The 21,563-nt window shown below is 41.2% G+C and overlaps 1 protein-coding gene across 6 annotated transcripts in view; it reads right to left on the minus strand.

Moving 5' to 3' along the window:
• Positions 1 to 21,563, minus strand: part of ACSL1 (acyl-CoA synthetase long chain family member 1) — a 50,914-nt gene extending 29,351 nt beyond the window's left edge. For 2 of the 6 annotated variants that reach the window (XM_020802638.3, XM_020802630.3), the window contains exons 1-2: positions 21,320 to 21,563; positions 7,587 to 7,815 (exon numbers count right to left, since the gene is read on the minus strand). In XM_020802638.3, the coding sequence (XP_020658297.3) occupies positions 7,587 to 7,781 (195 nt within the window). In that variant the 5' untranslated portion in view covers positions 7,782 to 7,815; positions 21,320 to 21,563. Of the gene's footprint in view, positions 1 to 7,586; positions 7,816 to 14,031; positions 14,235 to 21,315 lie in introns of those variants that run through there. The other 4 variants (XM_078393909.1, XM_078393910.1, XM_073001392.2 and 1 more) reach the window with 3 other exon arrangements.

The following is a 21,563-nucleotide window of genomic DNA, read 5'->3' on the forward strand; positions in this document are numbered from 1 at the left end:
AGGGTTTTTCCAGTCCTGTCAGGAGATGCCAAAGAATGAACTAGGGACTTCTGACATGCAAAGTCTAACATTGAGTTATCTGCTTCAGTTGCTTTGGTCCAAATTATTTTTTTAAACGGTCATGGTTAAAAGTAAAGTACTGCATCTTATTTTGTAACATGGAATGTGGACTAGAGATGGGCATGAACCTTGGTTCAGAGGTTTGTGCCAATCTGTAAGTGTGGCACCACAGATGCCACAGTTCCCTTCCCCCTCTTTCCCAGCCAATGCTCCACTGACCAGCCAGAGCATGATCCTCTCCTTCCCAGTTCAGCCAGTCCCCAGCAGAAGCACAGACTTGCCTGTACCTCCTCCTTGTCCGGGAGGCTGCACAGGGAAGCCCATGCTCCTGCCAGGGACTGGACGAACAGCTGAAAAGGAGGAGGAGAGGACCGTGTGCTGGCTGGGGAGTGGAGAATGCAGCTGGAAAGGTAAGGAAGGTGCTTACGAACTGGGGACCCATATGGGTGAGTGGTTTTCCATTTTAACCCTTCTATAGGCTGGATACACTACTTGATACAGTTCAGTCCTCAAGCAAAAGCACTAGCTGGTGCTTTAGCCGGGGATGCCATCTCACTCCTCCCCATTTCTTCTTCACCAAAAATCTCAGTGATCTCCTTCAAATACCAGCTGAAACTTTCATGAAATGCTCGTTGTTCTGTCTAGGATGGAGAATGGAGCGGTAACCCAACTCTTACAGTTCTCTTCAGTTTTAGATAACAGTGAAGATTTCCCTTCTTGCTAGGCCAGGGCTAAGCTTGCAGTTTCCTCAAGGTGGATTCACGTCCTCAACAGGCTGGAGAAGGCTCAGAAGCCCCTCAACCCTGTTTTAGAATTTACAAACAACTTCATGTGCACTACCGTCCAATAAGGGTTTCGTGACCAAGCCTACTAACCATGCAAACCATAAAAAGGAGTGGAGTCTCCATTCTGGCACAGCTTGGAAAAGTTGTTCTTCTGGATGACAACTTCCAGAATTCTAGCAAACTTGGCCCTGGCTGGGGGATTCTTGAGGGCTGTCATGCCAAAAAAGCAACTTTTCTGAAGTGTTCTCTGATGGTATAATCCTGACAGCATTTTTTCAAACTTCATTTCAGCTACTGAGGAAAATGGTGTAAGGAGATTCTTACAGAGAATGTTTTTGCACATTTGTCTTTGTCCTTAAGATTTGCTCTTATATTGTCCACTATGAAAGACTGGAATGCTTCTCCAAAGGTTTAGTTAATGCATGTGACAGTTTTAGTTCTTTGGACTGAAACGATTCCCTCACCCTTCACTTCAAGAATATCCAACGTAGATCTGGCTCCCTAAAAGCAAGTCTAATCCTAATCATACAAGAGTGCTTTATTTGCAACTTTAACTAGAAGTATCAGGCCCCCTATTTTATTTTCAGTTAAAGCATGATTGAGAATGAAGATTAACTTTATTCTGACTGCACTTTAAACAGAATGTCACAAACATCCACACAAACTTCAAGAAAGCTGGAGACTCATTACTCACAGAAGATTGCGTTTGGTACAAAGAGCAGCGCCACAGCTCAGATAACAATTTAGTGATTTAACACTTCACCTTTAATATTCTCAGTGCCCTGTCCTTTATACACAAATGTTCACCACTTTGTAAGTGGCAGATTAGTAACATTTCACCTAGTACAAATTGGGGAGGAGGATCAGCATTGATGGTCTGCCCATGACTTGTCAGCAAATTCATGGCAGACAACAGATTTGAACAGAGGATTTCCCAACTTAGGCTCTTGAAGACTATATGAACTCTCATTTTCGTACCTTATGAAAGTTACATTACAGCATAATTATCTCGGTGTCCAGCTTAATGGCAATACATGTGAAGACAGCAGAGAAAGGGAGCAACAATTATACTGCTTTTATTTATTTATTTATTTATTTATTTATTTATTTATTTATTTATTTATTTATTTATTTATTTATTTATTTATTTGATTTTTAGCCACGCCATTACCAGTGGTCTCTGCGCGGTGTACAACAATATTAAAACTTTAAAAACATTTAAAGCATTAAAAATAGGCAATATTTTAATAATATTCTATATTAAAAACAATCATTAAAACATTAATATTAATAAATCCTGCTGCTCATATGGCTAGCTAAAGAATACTATTTAATTAAAATGCTGGCTAAACAGAAAGGGCTTTGCCTGGCGCCAAAAAGCCAAAAGTGTTGGAGCCAGGCGGATCTCTATAGGGAGGGTGTTCCAAAGTTGGGGGGCAACAGCCGAGAAGGCCCTATTTTGGGATGGCACACATACCCCTTACCTGTTTCAGGGATGGAACCTTCAGAAGGGCCTCCTGGCCTGACCTTAGAGGATGGGCAGGCTCATATTTTAGACTGGGGCTGCAGTGAAAAGTGATGAAAATAGATGGTGGAAATGCCAACACTTTTCATGCGGGCTCTTCTATAACAGGAGCATGTCTGGAGAAAAAGTGTATTTGGATGTATGCCCATGTTATAAGAAGTCATTGTTGTGCAGTGACTGGGACAGAAGTATTGTTGATTTAACCACAGTGTACTGCTTTAGCAGCAGAACACAGACTAAAAGACACCTGCGAAACAGTGGCATTTTAGCTAAACCACCGTTGATGCAAGGTTTTGCAAGAGTTAATACCAACTGTCAGCTTATTATGCTATGGAAAGAGAGTGTCAACCAGTTTTAGCAAAGACTATGCGGAAACAGTGGCACACTTTGCTGAATACACGATCTCCACTGAAAGGCTAGCACATCAATGAAAACCACAGCTTTGTGATTTTAGAAGTTGTGAATTAAGTACTGTATACAGAATGGGACGGTGTACAAGAGAACAACAAACTGAGATTTATGGGAACAAATAAGACGGAGTTGTTCCCTGTTTCCTTCACGGCCACTGAAGCGAAGGACATGGTATCTACAGTAGGTAATTGCATAAAGGAGTGAATTTTAGGAATTAAAAATTTAGGAGTTAAATTTTTTAACAGGCAATTTCATTATAAATCAAGGTTTTCTTGTCTTGTTTTGAAAGAGAAGCAAAGAGAAGGAAGGAATCTGAAGACACTGAAACATATTCCTTGGGAAATAAGAAATAAAAGGAAAATGTCTGAGAATAGGTAAAGACTATCAGCTACATAATCAATAATCAGAATAATAATATATCTGTCTGAATTTGATTTTTCCCTCTCACTCAGTTTATATTTCTTTTTGATATGTGGAACTATTACTAGAAGAGAATGTATAGAATTACTATGAAAAATATTGATCTGTAATGTATCTGTTCAAATCCACCCCCTCCGAGGGTAACCCAACCCAGCTGTCCCTTTATACCTTTATAAAGAAAATAAAAAAATATAAACAAACAAACAAACAAATAAATATTTTCTATGTTGTAAGTCATACATCCCATTTCCTGCTGAACTTCAGACCCACAGGAGCAGGGGAACAATAAGGACAAATCTGCCTAAGGTCAGCCAAAATGTGTGGGCCCCTGCAGATAGCTGTGATGTTAAACAATGTCCATTTAGCCCTCTGCACACATGGACTGGATTCAAGAGAAATCAATAATTTGAAAACTAAGTGCCAAATACTTTCCAAAAATGTCTGTTACTTATTCCATGATGTTAAACACAAATATCCCTTTTCAGCTTCTTTAACTAGGCAAATATTCAGACCAGACCAGACTGAAGAAAAAATTGGGTAAATGAATTATCCTGGCAAGATTGAAGTTGCCCTGCCCTGCCTGTAATGAGCAGCCAGCCAATTTATAAGTCCATACAGCAGTACCTCTCACATCAGTGTCTTCATCTCAACAGCCAGGTCTCTTCTTGACTTCATCTTATTTTGTCTAACAGAGAATCGTCTTTTCCATTTCATATTATAAGTGGCAGTTCTAACCAGACTGTGACAAAAATACAGGATTTCCACTATAACCTTATGTGTTAGAGACACAATGTGTTTAAACACATTTTTGTCTACTCTATCACTCTTCTCTCCCCCCCCCCATGTATATTAAAGCTGTAGAGTATCATGCTTGTTTCCCCATGGTCCTCTTCTTGAAGTACTGTCTAGCTTTCTGAAAAAATATAATCAGGATCAGAAACAAGATCCCCACCTTCACTGCAGGAGAGTATTTCCACAATTAGGTCCCAGTTTTAAGTATCTTAGGGGAAGACAAGAGATGGATCAGGGCTACCTCACGCCCTTTAAGTTGCACTGGACAAGGAGCTTAAGATACAGCAAGGTAACTGCCAGGTCAATACAAGGCTTATGTATCCAGTCTATTTTAGTATTATGGTTCAGAAAAGCATTAACTCTAATATATTTTGAGATTGAACTAGCCGCCTGTTCAGTTAACGGACAGACGAACAAAATATAGTATCAAAACCATTATACTAAAGTATAGTAATAATGTATAATGCCAAAACTCTGAGACTAGTCATGGACCCAAGCACCTCAGCAATTAGTTACAGCAAGTTATACAACCTGTCTGTGAACATCAATAGGATTCCAGCCTTTGTGTCCCTGTGTTTAAGAACAAATATATTATAGTACCTATGGTCTAGTGGACTGCAAAGAGAACAAACCTATCCATTTTGAAGGGAATCAACCCTGAGTGCTCACTGGAAGGACAGATCCTGAAACTGAGGCTCCAATACTTTGGCCATCTCATGAGAAGAGAAGACTCCCTGGAAAAGACCCTGATGTTGGGAAAATGTGAAGGCAAGAGAAGAAGGGGACGACAGAGGATGAGATGGTTGGACAGTGTCATCGAAGCTACCAAAATGAATTTGACCCAACTCTGGGAGACAATGGAAGACAGGGGGGCCTGGCGTGCTCTGGTCCATGGGGTCACGAAGAGCCAGACACGACTTAACGACTAAACAACAACAAATGGTCTAGTGATGTCTCAATCTTAGAACTGGGTGATATCAAAATACACTTAATACTTTGCAAAATTAAAGAGAAAGGTGGGGAAGCAGGTGTGCGATAGGCAAAATATTGTGGCGCTTTAAAGACTAACAGATTTCGGTGTCAACTTTTTTGTGTGTTAATAATCCACCTTCAGATACAAGCTGTGGAAATACACGTCCCCTCTGTTTATCCCCCTGGTAGGGCAGCCATGGCCAAGTAACAACACAGAGCATACACTGAATGACAATAGTTTGTTAACAAAGGGACAGGATTACCATCAAGTTGTGAATTACCTGAGGCTGCAGGCCCAATTTAGGGTCATAAACTGTATGCCAGGAAGATTTGACTGTCACAGAAATATCAAAAATTCTTTCTAGGTCAGAGGCTTTCAACGGAGACAACTATCTTATGCCCTTGAGGTATTGCAGAAAGTGGTGTTAACATACTGTATGTAGTGCACTGTGCACTACATTTAAGTCCTCAGATATTCATTTAAGCAGCCACTTCCTGCTGTCTCTTCTTAAGTCTACCTTTGCCTACAAGGCAATCTCCCTCAAACGTAAATGAGTAACTACTGATATAAACAGGCAAAATGACATGCTGTCAAAGACAGAAATAAGACCCTGTCACAAACCTAGATGCACGTTGTGCCCAACATCTACACTGGCACCACCATCATAGCAACAACATCTGGGATTCATTTACTTGTTCATGATCTAATGTGATTTATGCCATCTTCTGCCAATAATGCCCCTCTGCATTCTATGTAGGACAAATGCAGCATGAAAGAATCAATGGACCAAAATCTGACATCAAGTATGGTAATTTAGAGAAATCTGTTTCAGAACATTTCAACCTCCCTGGACGCTCTTTACAGCTCTCCAAGTGGGCGTTGTAATAAAAAGGAATTAAAAGAGAAACTTGAGAGGGAGACAATGGAAGTTGTATACATTAATAAGTTCCAGTGCACCCTTTAAGGGTGTCAAAGAATATCAAGGCTTCTTAGCATACTACAGATACTAAAAATCCCACTTTCTGTAATAACTTATAGGCACAAAATAGTTGTTTGCCTTGACAGACTCTGCACTCTATCCCAGACCCAGCTCTCATAATTTCTCCTTGGCATATAGCTCATCACCTGGCTAACACCCTGCAATGTCATATACAGTAATAACTTGATAGTCCAACACCTGTGTTTTAATGATGCAGTGTAACTTTGTCATTATACTCACATCTGGCCATAAAGCTTACCTTCTGTAAATATACAAGGGCAAAGTATTTGCACCTCCTTATTTGAGAAATTGGATTCTACTCATGAAAACTCACAAATAAAACTGTTAGTCTTTAAAGTGCCACAATACTTTGTCTTCTTTTTTACCCCCTTTTCCCCTTTAATTTTGCCAATCTGCTAAAACAAACTGACATCACTACTACAAAAATTTCAGCAGTAATGCAATATACAAAGGAGCTTTTTTCTGTAACTGTCTAAGCAGTTATGCCAAAATTAGGCTAAAGCTACTTAAAATTATTGTAATCCGCCCAGAGACCTCTGGGTAGAGTGGGCGGCATATAAATTAATTAATTAACTAACTAACTAACTAACTAACTAACTAACTAACTAACTAACTAACTAACATACATACATACATACATACATACATACATACATACATACATACATACATACATACATACATACATACATACATACATACATACATACATAAAATGCATATTTTACGCCTCAAAACAGACATCTGTAAACAGCCTTATTTGATCCAGTAAGGCAGATGTGTGCCAGAAGAGACTTCAATTAGTACAGCTGATGCAGAAAATGCACTCGCTCATTTACAATCCAGTTAAATAATTGGATACAACTTACTATAAGTGAGGATGCATAGCCCCTTCCAGTGCTCCTACATGCTAAATGTAATTCTTTGCATGTTCAAGCTTAGCATAATGCACATTTCTCCACATTTTAGCCAAGTGCACTACACTAGACATGCACAGCATGTGGGCTCGTTCCAATAATACAAGGTATTGTTGCAAAAGGAACAGAATAATGTGTTGTTTAGTGATGATAATACAAAGCATCGTTCACAAAATTCCACTGAAAAGCAAGAAGACGACAAGCTTCAATCACAGCACATGACTGTGAGCAGGCAGGATTTAGGTTTGACACACTGGAAAGAAGTCAGAATTAGGAACCTTTTATCACTTTAGGTACTGTCTGACTCAACTTGTGCTTCAGAGAAAAAGCTGGTTCTCATTTACCCATTGAACAATTAGTGCAACCATTAGTGTAAAGCTTGCACACAAGGTCCCAGAAATGGAGAAACAGTTTGTACCAGTCTTGCTCTAACATTTGCCTCTCCAGTCTGTATCACTCTCACCTTTCTAACCTCCTGCTCCTCCCGGCATCATGCCACCTGTTAATAAGTCTAGAAAGTTGTGGTGAGTATGTGTGTGTAAAAAAATAGCTTGGCAAGAACAGCTTCAAACCATTTTCTTAATCCGATTAGTTGTATTAAAGCCAAATAGCCAATTATTTAATCAAGTCTAGATTGTTTCTAAGACCTCTATATCAGAACACAATAAAGCAGTAAAGGAACAGAAACTAAACAACTGCTTACCTCTACCTCCACAGATTGCATTGCTAAATCACATGGTGGCTTCAGAGCTTTTGGTCTTGTGGCGTACCAGTAAGTTGTGAGAGCTGCGAAAGCACCGAATCCCATCAGAGTGTTTGTTGGAAGAGTGCGCACGTATTGCCTTACATCACCGAGTTCTGGCATTCGCAGATGCCTGAACAATTCATGAGCTTGCATTGTGATTGTTTGCCTTTGTTCTTTATGCTGCAGTCTGGTGACAAAAGAGGAAAGTTGTGAGTCCAACTTGGAATGAAAGAACCCTTTTTTTCATCCAGAGAAGAGGATGTGCATCTTCCAGTACTGTACCACAACACCAACCTAGATATATCTGTATTCTAGACAACACTGAAATGTCCTCCCTTCCAATAGAAAGAGATGTTTTTGAACTGAAAGGCTCTTCATTTAGCATTTGGGATTTTGTGTTTGTTTTTCAGTCACAAAGCAGTTACCAGACACCACACTTACTTACACACATCAGCCAAAGTTTGAAAAATATGTTTGTGTCTATTTTTTGTTCTGTTGTATAGCCTGGAATCTGATGAAGAGACAGGTCATAAGAGGAAGAGTAAACAGCAGTAGTTCCTTTTCTGCTACAAAAAACACACTAACCACTCTTTAGAAAAGTTTCTGAGCACCATTGTTTTTTTTTTAAAGCATCAGCTCCAATGCTTAAAACCTGTTCAAATATGTGCGTGCATGCTCCGGTAATAAGAAGCATACTTCTACACCCCTCTTGCACTGGTTCCTTCAAATCTCTGGAAGGCATAAACATGATAAAGAAGGAAAAAATCTCTCCTCCCACTCTCCACTTTTTTCCTCTTACGCTCTGCTGTGTCTGTTCAGCTGACACTTCTCTCCACAGTCAAGGTCCCTCAGGACATTAGTCACGTGCTCAGTCTTACAGTTTTTGCCCAGTAGGCCAAAGGTAACTAGCAGACATAGTCCATACTTAGCCTGGAGAGAAGAAGAGCCAATGAAAACAGAGTTTCAAGTCACCCCACTGCACATCGAGAGTGGCAGGCAAGGAAACAATGTGAGACTCAGAAAACTCACTACTGACAGTGACATTCATTAATACCCATCAATCAGCTCATTCCTGTCACCAGGGCAAGGCTGACAAAAATGCTTTTGAAAGAAAGTGGGGGAGGAGAGAAAGGTTTCAATGAGGATTTTCCAGTAGTTCAACAAGATATTTGACATGTAGGTGGCCTACCATAGGAAGGGTAGATGGAAAGGAAGTGCTCTGAACAGAAGTGTGGAAAAAGGCAATGTATACCTTTTTCATGCCTGACCTGTGGAAGGTGCCCCCCAATCCAAGACAAAACTTAAGTAAGGATTGGTCTAGGGTATTTTTTTCAATTGCACTAGCCACATTGTTCACCAAACGTCAACTTCCTTCACTGAAGAACAGTTTGGCCATCAAACTCAATCTTTAGAACAATGAGCAAAATGACCGAAACAAAAATCCAACAGCGTTCTGGGTCCTGCTTGAGACCACAGGGTCCATTTGCATCAATGCATATGTTGCTGTGATGATTGCAAGCAATATAACCAACTTGCTTAATAGCTAGGATATTTAGAAAGACAGTCACTCAAATGTTGGGAGAAGGCAGAAATGAATGTAGTAGCAGCTCTCTGGAAAAAAATTTTGCTTAACAATAATAGTAGCAGAATATCTCTTTCAAGCCCTTAAACTGAGTTTGGGATGACTAGGAATCAAATTTTGTTTTGACACACTGTGAGTTTCATTTAATGCTGGCAATACTTAAAACAAATTCCTGGGTTCAATGTTCTTTTTGCATCCTGCATTAAGCTCTAGCTGGTGGATATCAAGGTTCTGTTAACAAAGTATGTCTCACAAGCCTAAAGTCTGTCCACTACTGCAATAAATCAGAGAAGACAGAAGTTGCAACAGGGCTGGACCTAGAAAGCTATCTCATGTATACAGCCTTTCCATCTGAACTTCACCACGGGTGATAAGAGGGCAAATCCAGTTCTTATAAGCTGCATGCTACAGGATGGCTGAGGGTAGACTTGTCTTAACTCGGTACTACTTTTTGGTACTGATTTTCCAGATTAGTGCTCCAGGCTACGGAATACCCTCCCAAGGGAAACAGATTGGTTCCCTTCCTGCTATCTTGCAGTTAGAAGGCAAAGACCATTCTGTCCAGAAAGACATTTGGCACCTGGCTGGTTCTAAGGAGAGAGCTTTAATAAGGGATTCTTTGATTCCGCCCCTCCTGCTGCACCTCTTAAATGTATTTTTAAAATATATTATTTATTTATCCGTTTAAATACATGACCCTTATGAAAAGGGTTGCCATAAGTTAAAATTTACTTCTAGACACTTAGAAAAAGGACACATAAAATACGCAACCAGTGTTGTTCTATCATCACTATCTTGTTCCTTTGCCATCTTTAAGCAAATACAAAGATAACCTCCTGAGCATTTTCTTTTTTAAATCTTTTTTTATTTTCTATAACTATAACAAAAACAGAAACATATACATAAAACATATAAACTCAGATACAATAACTGTGTTCCCCACCACCATGTACAGGACCTCTTGCCATATTCTCCTCCTCCTCCTCCTCCTCCTTCTTCAAAACTGCATAGATTCTTGATTTGGAGCTTTCCCTTTCCCCCTTATTAGCACATATTCCAAAAATTTGCCCCATATTTCATAAAAATTATTCTTTTTCAACTCTCCTTTCCTCCTGAGCATTTTCAATAGAAGCTCTTGCACAAGTAGGATACATACAATAGCTGAAATCCTGTTCCATCATTTGTGCCATGCAAGGCTGTGGCAATTTTTTTTTGGGGGGGGGGAATTATGATTCCCCACCATGAAGGTCCCAAGGTTTACATGGGATTTGATGGCCCCCAACTGCTTCCCCACAACAAAAAGGATCCCATGAGAGTCTCAGGAGCCGGGTGGTGGTATGAGAATTTTTTATTTCAGAAAAGTCACTGACAGATTTTGTTACCAGCCTTACATGACATAAGTTATGAAACAGAATTTCCAATTTCTTGTACATCATTGATGAGACTAGCAGATTTTGATTAAAAGATGAAATTCAGTTTTCTTCTTAAGTTTAAAATGTACACTACCTATACTATTTTGTAACTGCTCAGACCACTAGATGATCAGTAGCAATGAGCAGCCTGCATTTCAGAACAGCTTTTCTACCAGTAATATTTTCTTCCCATTAATCTCACAAGCTTCCTATGAACCTCAGCTTAACTAGAACTATTTATTGGCCTAATGCAATTTTCAAGATTCTGCCCTATTATTTTAGCATTCTGCCTGCTTTATGTAGCATGTCAGTATGGCCCTCATCTTTATCTTTCCTGCTACAGTTGTAAGAATATCAATTGTTCTTCATTCAAAAAGTGGCTTAGTTCGAATCATTATAACCAGGGATGCAGAGCAATCAGATAGCCTCAGAAGAGAGCCCGTGTAATGCAGTAATTAAGAAGCATAGGGTGGGAGATGGGGTTTTACCCCCTGAAACTTTGTCACCAACTAATTAAGCTCTCTAGCAAGCTAGTTTAGCCTCATTCCTCTCCCCTATTTAATATCCCACAATATGGACATTAAAGTAGCCTACCTTGGAGTTGCTGCACAAATAATAAGCTCTGATTAGTCAAAAGCACTATAAGCAATAATAAGCTTGATTATTCAAAAACATTATGCAAATAATGTGTTATTACTTTCTACAGATTTTTCTTTTATTTGTATTGTCCCTATTTGCCTAGCTTTTTGATATTCTAGACAAAAGTTGTTGTTTTTTAATGTGTTGAACTGTCACATTGTATTGCTGGTGCTTTTTGGACTTTCAGTATCCCAAGCTCTATCCTAAAATGTCTTTTAATTGCTTCTACACTCTCAGTTCAAAGTAAGCCTCCCTTACTGTTCAATTTGCTTTCAACTCACCCTTCTGTATGTGGAAGTTGGTTTGGGAATGAAAACTTTCCTTTCTATTTACTAGACAACAACAACAACAACAACACAACAACAACAACAAAACAACAACAATAATAATAATATCATAGCACCACACCTTATATGCAGAATTATTACCCTGTTTCCCTGAAAATAAGACCTAACCTGAAAATAAGCCCTTGTATGATTTTTCAGGATGCTTGTAATATAAGCCCTACCCCAAAAATAAGCCCTAATTAAGTGAAACCCCTGCCCTCCACCATTGTGTAGCATTCTGCAGCAATCAGAAGAAGATGACATGACTGTAAAATAAAACATCCCCTGAAAATAAGTCCCAATGCATTTTTTGAGCAAAAATTAATATAAGACCCTGTCTTATTTTTGGGGAAACACAGTATACCCGAACACATTAGACTGAAAGAAGAACTGAATAAGTAGCAAGGTTTTATCTAAGCAGATGGAAAAGAATGTTTTAAGAACATAAAAGTATGTGGTCTGACTTTGCGGAGTTTATTAATCCAGCTATTAATTCCATAGGTCAAGGTTCCCCTTGACAATTTTTGTCTAGTCGTGTTCGACTCTAGGGGGCGGTGCTCATCCCCGTTTCCAAGCCATAGAGCCAGCGTTTGTCCGAAGACAATCTTCCGTGGTCACATGGCCAGTGCAACTTAGACACGAAACACTGTTACCTTCCCACCGAGGTGGTCCCTATTTATCTACTCGCATTTGCATGCTTTCGAACTGCTAGGTTGGCGGGAGCTGGGACAAGCAACGGGCGCTCACTCCGTCGCGTGGATTCGATCTTACGACTGCTTGGTCTTCTGACCCTGCAGCACAGGCTTCTGTAGTTTAGCCCGCAGTGCCACCACGTCCCATTAATTCCATAGTAGCAACCAAATAACTATACAAGTCCCAAAACGGAACAACAGCTATCTCTCACTTATTCCCAGTAACTGGTATTCAAATATATGCTGCCTATGATCTATTTAGCCACCATTACTAGTACTACACCGATAGCATCATCATGCATGAACTTTATCCCTTTGTAGATCCTGATAGCCTCATCCTGCATGAGCTTGGCATCCCTTTGTAAAAGGGGTTTTGTGGCCTGCTTCCACAGGATGCAATGAAACTTGTATAGTCTAATATATACTGTGTGAAGAAATGCTTCCTTTTGTTTCCCCTTAACTTCCCACTAATCAGCTGTAATGGGTGATGGTAAGTCCTAGTATAGGGATGTGGTGGCGCTGCGGGCTAAACCGCAGAAGCCTGTGCTGCAGGGTCAGAAGACCAAGCAGTTGTAAGATCGAATCCACGCGATGGAGTGAGCGCCCGTCGTTTGTCCCAGCTCCCGCCAACCTAGCGGTTCGAAAGCACGCAAATACGAGTAGATAAATAGGGACCACCTCGGTGGGAAGGTAACAGCGTTCCGTGTCTAAGTCGCACTGGCCATGTGACCACGGAAGATTGTCTTCGGACAAACGCTGGCTCTATGGCTTGGAAACGGGGATGAGCACCGCCCCCTAGAGTCGAACACGACTGGACAAAAATTGTCAAGGGGAACCTTTACCTTTACCTTTTAAGTCCTAGTATAAAAAAGAAAGGGAAGGGGGAAAAAGCCGTCCCGTAATCCACCTTCTCCACACCATACATAATTTTATATATTCCCATCATACACCACCTTACTTCCAATTCCTAAACTAAACAGTCCAAAATGTTACAACCTTTCCTCACATCGGAGTTGCTCAGATCCCTTCATTATTTGATTGTGCACAAAACATCAAAACCTTGTCCAATAACTTTCTTAAGGACTGGTAGCCAGGACCATTCAAAGCATCCAAGCATGGCTGCACTATAGATTTACAGATGGACATTAAGATATTGGCATTCTTACTTTGATACCTTCCTTAATTACCTGAAACTGGGAAACCATATTGTACACAAACACATTTGCACCATGTTTCCAAAAGTCCCATCCTCTGCAAAGGCACAGTTACCTTAGACTTTGGAAATACAAGCCACTCAACCTAACCAAGTATTGCAAAGCAGGTATCTTTTTCACTAATTTGCCACAGTATTCCAAGTGCTTCTATACAGAGTGCAGCTACAATGTACTGTGGCTTTTGGCTGAGAGATCAGGTCAGTGGGTTGCACAAGTACATGTTTAAATGAATTCCAAGTTGTTCATTTACAATTCTCATTTGGAGATGTCCTTGAGTTGCCCAAAGTGTACAATTAACTACATTATATCAGTATTTTTAATATGCATGTTTCATGACAAACAGTGGATTAAACTCTGAGCTCAGAGAACTTAAACCATATGCCTGCAGAGACTGCTGAAGCACATTTGAGTTGTCAGATCCAATAACCTAAATACCTGTATCCAAGCAGCAAACACTTGTATGCTGGATAGGACTAGAATCTCACTTAACGTTCTTAGCCGCCCCATTAAGCCAACAATTAATTTGGTCATTACTTACAGACTGAAGTGTTTAGCTTTAGAAAACGCTGGGTAATGAGGATGCTATATGTGCAGGTTTCTGTCCTTGCCACTTAGACCATGCTCCTCTGGTTAAATAAATGTTCTTCAAGCCAGCAAAAAGCCTCTTGACACAAGCTCAAGTACGGTAAAATACAGTACTGAATCAGCCAAGACATGGTCTTTCCAGCTGAACTCAGCTTTGTGGCAGCCAGCCAACTGGTCTCAATGTAGCCATTCCTAGCTCCTCCCCCTCCTCTGCCAAGTACAATAACCTATTTACAGAGGGCAAAACGCTCTTCCATTGTCTGCCAATGGGCAGACATCGTTCGAGGGCAACTGTCAACTTCTTAATTGCAGTGCCAGAAGACAGGAGCCAATGGCTTTTTCCCCTCTAGCTCTGCTGTTCAAAGTGGCCGGAGTGGGTGGGTGGGCTAATCTACAATGGCCTGTTTAATCAGAAGCAGTGCTATATTTACAGGAAATCAGTTTTACCCCATAGCAACTCTTATTATTTAGAAGCAACACCAATCTCCCATGCAAGGTTCCATCCTACTTTGGGATGGAACAATATTTAATCAAAATAAATACTGAACCACCTTGCATTTATTCTTCTTGTTTACTTTGAATACATTCACCGTTTTCTTACTAATGTAGGTGGATGCATCCGAAAAATATGCTGTAAACTAGGCATTAGAATTATTAACAATATATTGTTAAGTTGAAAGAACTCTCTGTTCAATGAGAAAAACACACACACATTTTTCTTCATGACTGCAGAATGCCAGCTTGAAAATAGTCCTTTAACTTCCCAATATTCAGGCAGAAATCCATTCTCGCTTAATAGCACAACAAAATGAATGTTGACTAAAGGGGGGGGGGAAGCTACCATTATAACACCAATAACTTAAATTGAGTACCACAGCATGATTCATCTAACACTTGACCAAGAAGAGCTGTCAAGCATTCTGTTCCAGACTTTGCAAGGCTAGTAGAGCAATAGCATATGCAAATAGTCATCTGCAGTATCATTTACACATGCATTTTTGTAGAGTTGCATTTCTTACAACAAAACCACAGCTCACATCAGAAGCTTTACCACTACAGCAGATCTTAAATGGTACATGGAAAAGCTTCTCTTTACATAGTCAGTTCGACCAATTCAAACAACTTAGGCTGACACTTCATCTACTTTTAGTTTAAGGTGGCAGTTTACCTTTGGAGTTCATGTCATTTGTTAGTAAAGGCAGGAGGGGAACAGGGCTCCTTGCACCCCTACCTCTGCAGCAGATAGAGGAAGCATCTGTTTAGGAACATGGTAAACCTTTTCCTGAGGGACGTGGTGGCACTGTGAGTTAAACTGCAGAAGCCTCTGTGCTGCAAGGTCAGAAGACTAGCAGTTGTAAGATCAGATCCATGTGACGGAGTGAGCTCCCGTCGCTTGTCCATGCTCCTGCCAACCTAGCAGTTTGAAAGCATGCAAATGCAAGTAGATAAGTAGGTACCACCTCAGTGGGAAGGTAACGCTGTTCCGTGTCTAGTCGTGCTGGCCATGTGACCATGGAAACTGTCTTCAGATAAACGCTGGCTCTATGGCTGGGAAATGGGAAAGAGCACCACGGCCTAGAGTTGGACACGACTGGACTAAATACCAAGGGGAACCTTTACCTTTACCTAAACCTTTCCCTACATATGAACAGCAATTGTGTGGAGGCCCTTGAAGAAAGGAATCCAAGCACTCAGCTACAAAAGTCACTGTTTAGGAATGTCCATATTTTCCTCTTGTGTGCTTCAAGAACCATGGACTATCATGCAGTCCTGGGTTTTTTGTTTTACAGAGTTGCTACAAAGAACTGAACTAAGGTTTTGGAAGAGAGACAAAACCAAAGAACAGTAGCAGCTGAGAGAACTGCATGACACATTCAATCATTCACATTTAATCATTGAATAGCAAAACTTTTGCTATTGAATGATTAATTATGAAGGGTAGGGAAGCCAAACCACTTGCTATAAAGATTTTTTTTCTTGTCCTAAAAATTGAATTCTTTAAATAAAACTGACCAAAACCTTCAACAGTCATATACCCAACCCTCAAATAAAGTCATAATAAAATCCTATTCAGACCAAACCACCGTTCAAGACATTCTGTGCTCTTGGATGCATAACAAAATATCTGCAAACGATTTCTGCTTTCACAGCTATTCCAACTAAGTTCCATGCAATACTGAAATTGACATTGTTGCATTTGTACTATTACTAACTACACCAAGCACTATCCAAACTACCAATCAATGCAGATAAATTGAGGGTTATTATACTACAAAAGTAATACATTTCAAAGAAACGTCAAGTGTAGACTCCTTAATCAGTCAGACCAAAATCTGGATATTCATATTCTATGTCATTTCTCCATGCTTCTATTTACACTGCTGAATAAAAGTGTCATACAAAAGGAGTTTATTTTAAGATACCAATGCTCCAGTCCCCAAGCAACGTCACCATAACTTGTATACATAATATTGTGTTTTTTCTAGTGGATTTTCTTGCATGTTCAGTACTATGAGCATCACACAATTGCCAGGCTCATCAATAATCAGGTGAAGATTCTGACCAGCCGGTTGTTCCTCTGAAAGAAAGCGTCTTTTCCTTTGGTCGTTCATTCGTTTAGTCGTTTAGTCATGCCCGACTCTTTGTGACCCCATGGACCAGAGCACGCGAGGCCCTCCTATCTTCCACTGCCTCCCGGAGTTGTGTCTAATTCATGTTGGTTGCTTCGCAGACACTGTCCAGCCATCTCATCCTCGGTCGTCCCCTTCTCCTCTTGCCATCACACTTTCCCAACATCAGGGTCTTTTCCAGGCAGTCTTCTCTTCTCATGAGATGGCCAAAGTACTGGAGCCTCAGCTTCAGGATCTGTCCTTCCAGTGAGCACTCAAGATTGATTTCCTTTAGAATTGATAGGTTTGTTCTCCTTGCAGTCCAGGGGATTCTCAAGAGCCTCCTCCAGCACCACAATTCAAAGGCATCAATCCTTCGGCGGTCTGCTTTCTTTATGGTCCAGCTCTCACTTCCATACATCACAACAGGAAAAACCATAGCTTTGACTATTCGGACTTTCGTTAGCAAGGTGATGTCTCTGCTTTTTAAGATGCTGTCAAGATTTGTCATCACTTTCCTCCCAAGAAGCAGGCATCTTTTAATTTCGGGGCTGCTGTCTCCATCTGCAGTGATCATGGAGCCCAGGAAGATAAAATCTGACACTGCCTCCATATCTTCCCCTTCTATTTCCCAGGAGGTGATGGGACCAGTGGTCATGATCTTAGTTTTTTTGATGTTGAGTTTCAGACCGTTTTTTGCACTCTCCTCTTTCACCCTCATAGAATTGAAAACATTCTACGTAAGACATCAAGGACAAAATGTACAAGACTGTCTTCCCTACAGATTAAAAATACAGATGCAGTCTTACATTTGCTTCTTCCATGATCTCAAAAAGTTTACAAATACAGTGGTGCCTCGCTTAACGGGCGCTCCGTTTAGCGACAAAATCGCTTAGCGATGACTTTCTCTGAGTGTTTTTGCGCTTTGTTTAGCGATGGTCCCTATGGCGATTTTCGCTTAGCAATGATTGGGACCATGCTTCGCATAGCGATTAAATTTTGGGTCCCCTGTTTTGCTTAACGATGGTTTAGACAGCCTCATGTTTGCTGTTTTTTAAATGTTTTTCTGTTATTTATAAAGTTAAAGTTTACTGTTTAAAATGTTTGAAATCATAAAGTGAACTTAATAAACCCTTTGTTAACCAAATTTGACTTTGTTCTGACTCTTTTTAAATTTGTTGTTGTATTTTTCCCCCCATTGAGATGCATTGAATAGGTTTCAATGCATTTCAATTGGGGAACCGCGTTTGGCTTAGCTATGTTTCCTATGGCGATTTTCGCTTAAGGACTGCAATTTGTTCCTATTGGAACGGATTATCCAGTTTTCAATGCATTTCAATGGGAAACCGCATTTCGCTTAGTGATGAAATTGCTTAGCAACGATTTTTCGGAACGAATTAACATCATTCAGCGAGGCACCACTGTACTGAGAAACATGTGCCTCTATAAGTAAGATACTGTAAGTGTTTGAACAAACATGAAAATCAATCATTGGCTAAGCATCCCAGGTAACTAAACAATGAAGTGTGTTGTTGCAAGTCAGAATCTAACAGTGCCTAATTACAGGCAAGCAAACATGACTTTTAAAGTATTAATGTCATTACCTGGAGAAATTGTTATTTTGGAGGCAACAAAAAAAACTATTAATTGTGACTCAAGTGCCTGCCAAAATGTTTATCTCATTTTTTATAACATAAAGTTTCTAAATGCAAATAATCACTCAAAACAGATAGTTCCCATCTGCCATCTTTCTTTCTAAGCAAGAAAGTCTCCAAAGTTGTAATCTTTCTCCACAGAAGAGTTGCTGCAGTCCTTGATTGTTTTGCTTGCTCCCTCTCTTTTTTTTTTTTTTACACCTTCTCCACCAGTACAATATCCTCTGTACTCAGTATTCCAAGTGTGGTCATATCATGGATTTGTCTAAAGACATTATGATATTTGTAGGTTTCAATTCCTTTGGAGCTGAACATGGATTCACCTTTTCACACAGTTGCCACACACTGGATTCATGCTTCCATCAAGGTGACCACCACAATCCTAAAATCCCTTTCCTGATCTGATTTCCTGACCATCAGCTCCAATATAACCCAGTGTAAATCAGAAAGAGGGGCTTTAAGTGTGGCTACTCTACAATTCACATTTGCTTACATATAGCATTTGCATATTAGTGGCCAATGGAGTGGTGGTGGGGAATTCTTTTGGAGCTCTTCCACATGCTTTTTCATTTTTCTTGTCTTCTGGTACCTTAAAAACTAACACATTTTATTTGGCATATGTTTTGCACACTATAGCCCACAAAAGCTTACACTGTACCGTGTTTCCTCGAATATAAGACAGGGTCTTGTATTAATTTTTGCTTCAAAAAACACATTAGGGCTTATTTTCAGGGGATGCTTTATTTTTTTCCATGTACAATCTACATTTATTCAAATACAGTCATGTCATCTTCTTCTGGTTGCTGCACAATGGTGGAGGGCGGGCTTTCACTTAACTAGGGCTTATTTTTGGGAGAGGGTTTATATTATGAGCATCCTGAAAAATCATACTAGGGCTTATTTTCAGGTTAGGTCTTATTTTCAGGGAAACAGGGTAGCAAATAATGTTTGCTAGTCTTTCACATTTTTCAAGACTTGCCATTGTTTTGTGTTGCAACAGTCTACCCCTCAGGACATTTGTAAATAAGTTGGGTCCACCAACAAACATGGCCAACTTATTGCTTATCTTTCTTCCAGTGAATATGAACAAATTAAAATGAAGTGGTTCCAACAATACAGATCCCTGAAGAACTCACTGCATAGCTTCTTCCACTTCCAGAACAGACTACTGTATTCTTTTCTTTTATACTCAGATTCAAAATTTGTAAAATCTGTCCCATCACTCCATGGTTGCTAAGTTTACATTTATTCCTTACAAGGGAAAAATGATAAATGCTTAACAGTATAACTGTATCATGGACTGTGCATGATTATTAAATTTATAAAAGGGATTTGACAACCTTTTGTTAGCAGGTCTCCCACACAAACATTTCTTGGTAATCTAAATGAAGGTGGAAGATTCCTATTCTGATAGCTGCAAAGGCAGCAACAAGTCTCATTATCATTAGCAACAGAAACAAAGTGCCCAGAGCTCCATGGAGGAAGACTTCAAGAACAATTCTACCTTTGGGCCAGTGCAGAACGAAAAACATTTCATCCCCTCTGAACTGGCCCTCAGTTGAGCTGAAACTCTTAATAAGAGACTCAAGAGAAATAATCCTGCTGAGTCCCATCTTTAAGCAATCACATTGTTACAGACTGTTCTATACAGTACAATTCTCCTCTAGCCATGCAAAGTCCCATATGGTAAGGAAGATAACTTGCTGACAGAGTATGATAACGACAGACTATGCTGCATTTTAAAATATATACCCATATTCTTTTTTCTTTCTTGTTTGTTTGTTTATTTATTTATTTATTTGATTTATATCCTGCCCATCTGGTATATTCTACCACTCTGGGCGGCTAAAACTCAACCCCCTGGTCCTTTGATGGGCCCAAGAAACGCTACCTAGTTTGAAGGCAGAAAACTGACACACACCCCAAATATGGTGGGATGATAATAATAATAGATTGTCTACACACTCCCTGAAACCAATTGTCTTGGAATGTAGCAAAGGGGTGTCCAAAAGCTCAAACCGTTTCCACCAGCTAGCACTGATGCCACCTTCCTCTGGAAACACCAGCGCAGGGTTAGGTGGAAACCAGATTTGGGTTATCTCTGGAGTCCTAGACAACCCAAGACTCCCCGGAAAAGACAATAATGCTAGGAAAAGTCCAAGGCAGCAGGGAAAAAAAGGAGGAGCCCAAATCTGACATGGGCCGCTTCATTAAAGGTCTTGAATTTGGTAGACCTGACCAGGGCTATGCTATGAGTGACAGGGTCCTTTAGAGGTCATTGATTTACAGGGTCACCATAAGTGGGAAGCGGCTGGACGGCAGATGACAACAGGGAGGACCACCCCGCACACGCACACACGCACACAGACACACAAACAACGAGGTCCATCCCCATACCCTTCCTGTCTCGGAGGCACAACTGAGCCCTGCGGGGGCGCCCGACAGAAGTGTCACACACAAAAGGCAGGCAGGCAGGCAGGCAGGCACTCCCTCCTTCCCGCACAGCCCTCGGTCCCTCCGCCAGACCTGGAACCGACGGCAGCGCTCGCCTCCTCCTCCTCCTCCTCCTCCTCCTCTTCCTCACGACAGACGACAGCGGGCAGCCCCTGCAAGCGGCCTAGGGCAGGGCAGGACCTCCCGGCTTCCAGGCTCCTTCTCTAGGGGCTTCCCGACGTGCGCTTTTTCCCCCCCTCCCTCAACGACCCCGCTCTCCCGCCCCCCTTTTTTTTCCAGCCGCAGGGCAGGCTGGCGTAGAGAGAGGGAGGCTCCAGCCCCACACAGGGAGGGTGGCTAAAGAACCCGAGGAGAAGAAGGAGGGCAGGCAGGTAGGCAGGCAGGCTGGGGCTGCCTCTTCTCGGAGGAAGGAGCGGGGAAAAGTCCCCGCAGCGCCCCCCAGAAACCTCGCCCGCCTTCGGTGCAAAAGCCCCAGCCTCTCCTCCGCGGAATGACAGGCTGGCAGCGAGGCTGACTCACCCACCTGCTTTCGTCTTCTCGTCCTCCTCCTTCTCTTCCCGGGTTAAACCGACTCTTCGCCTAACCGCCCCGCCAACAATAAAGCAAGCGAAGCGCGCTCTGGAGCGGGAGAGCCCCGGCCCTCTCCTATTTAAGCCGCCCGCAGAAGAATGGAGGGCTGGAGCGGGTGGAGGGGCAGAATACCGTGTTGTCGTAGCCGAACGTGGCCGCTCCGCGTCAGGCCCTCTTTATCGGCGATGGCCGGCGCT

The sequence above is a fragment of the Pogona vitticeps genome, chromosome 5 (genome assembly GCF_051106095.1).
Source record: "Pogona vitticeps strain Pit_001003342236 chromosome 5, PviZW2.1, whole genome shotgun sequence".
Lineage (NCBI taxonomy): Eukaryota > Metazoa > Chordata > Lepidosauria > Squamata > Agamidae > Pogona > Pogona vitticeps.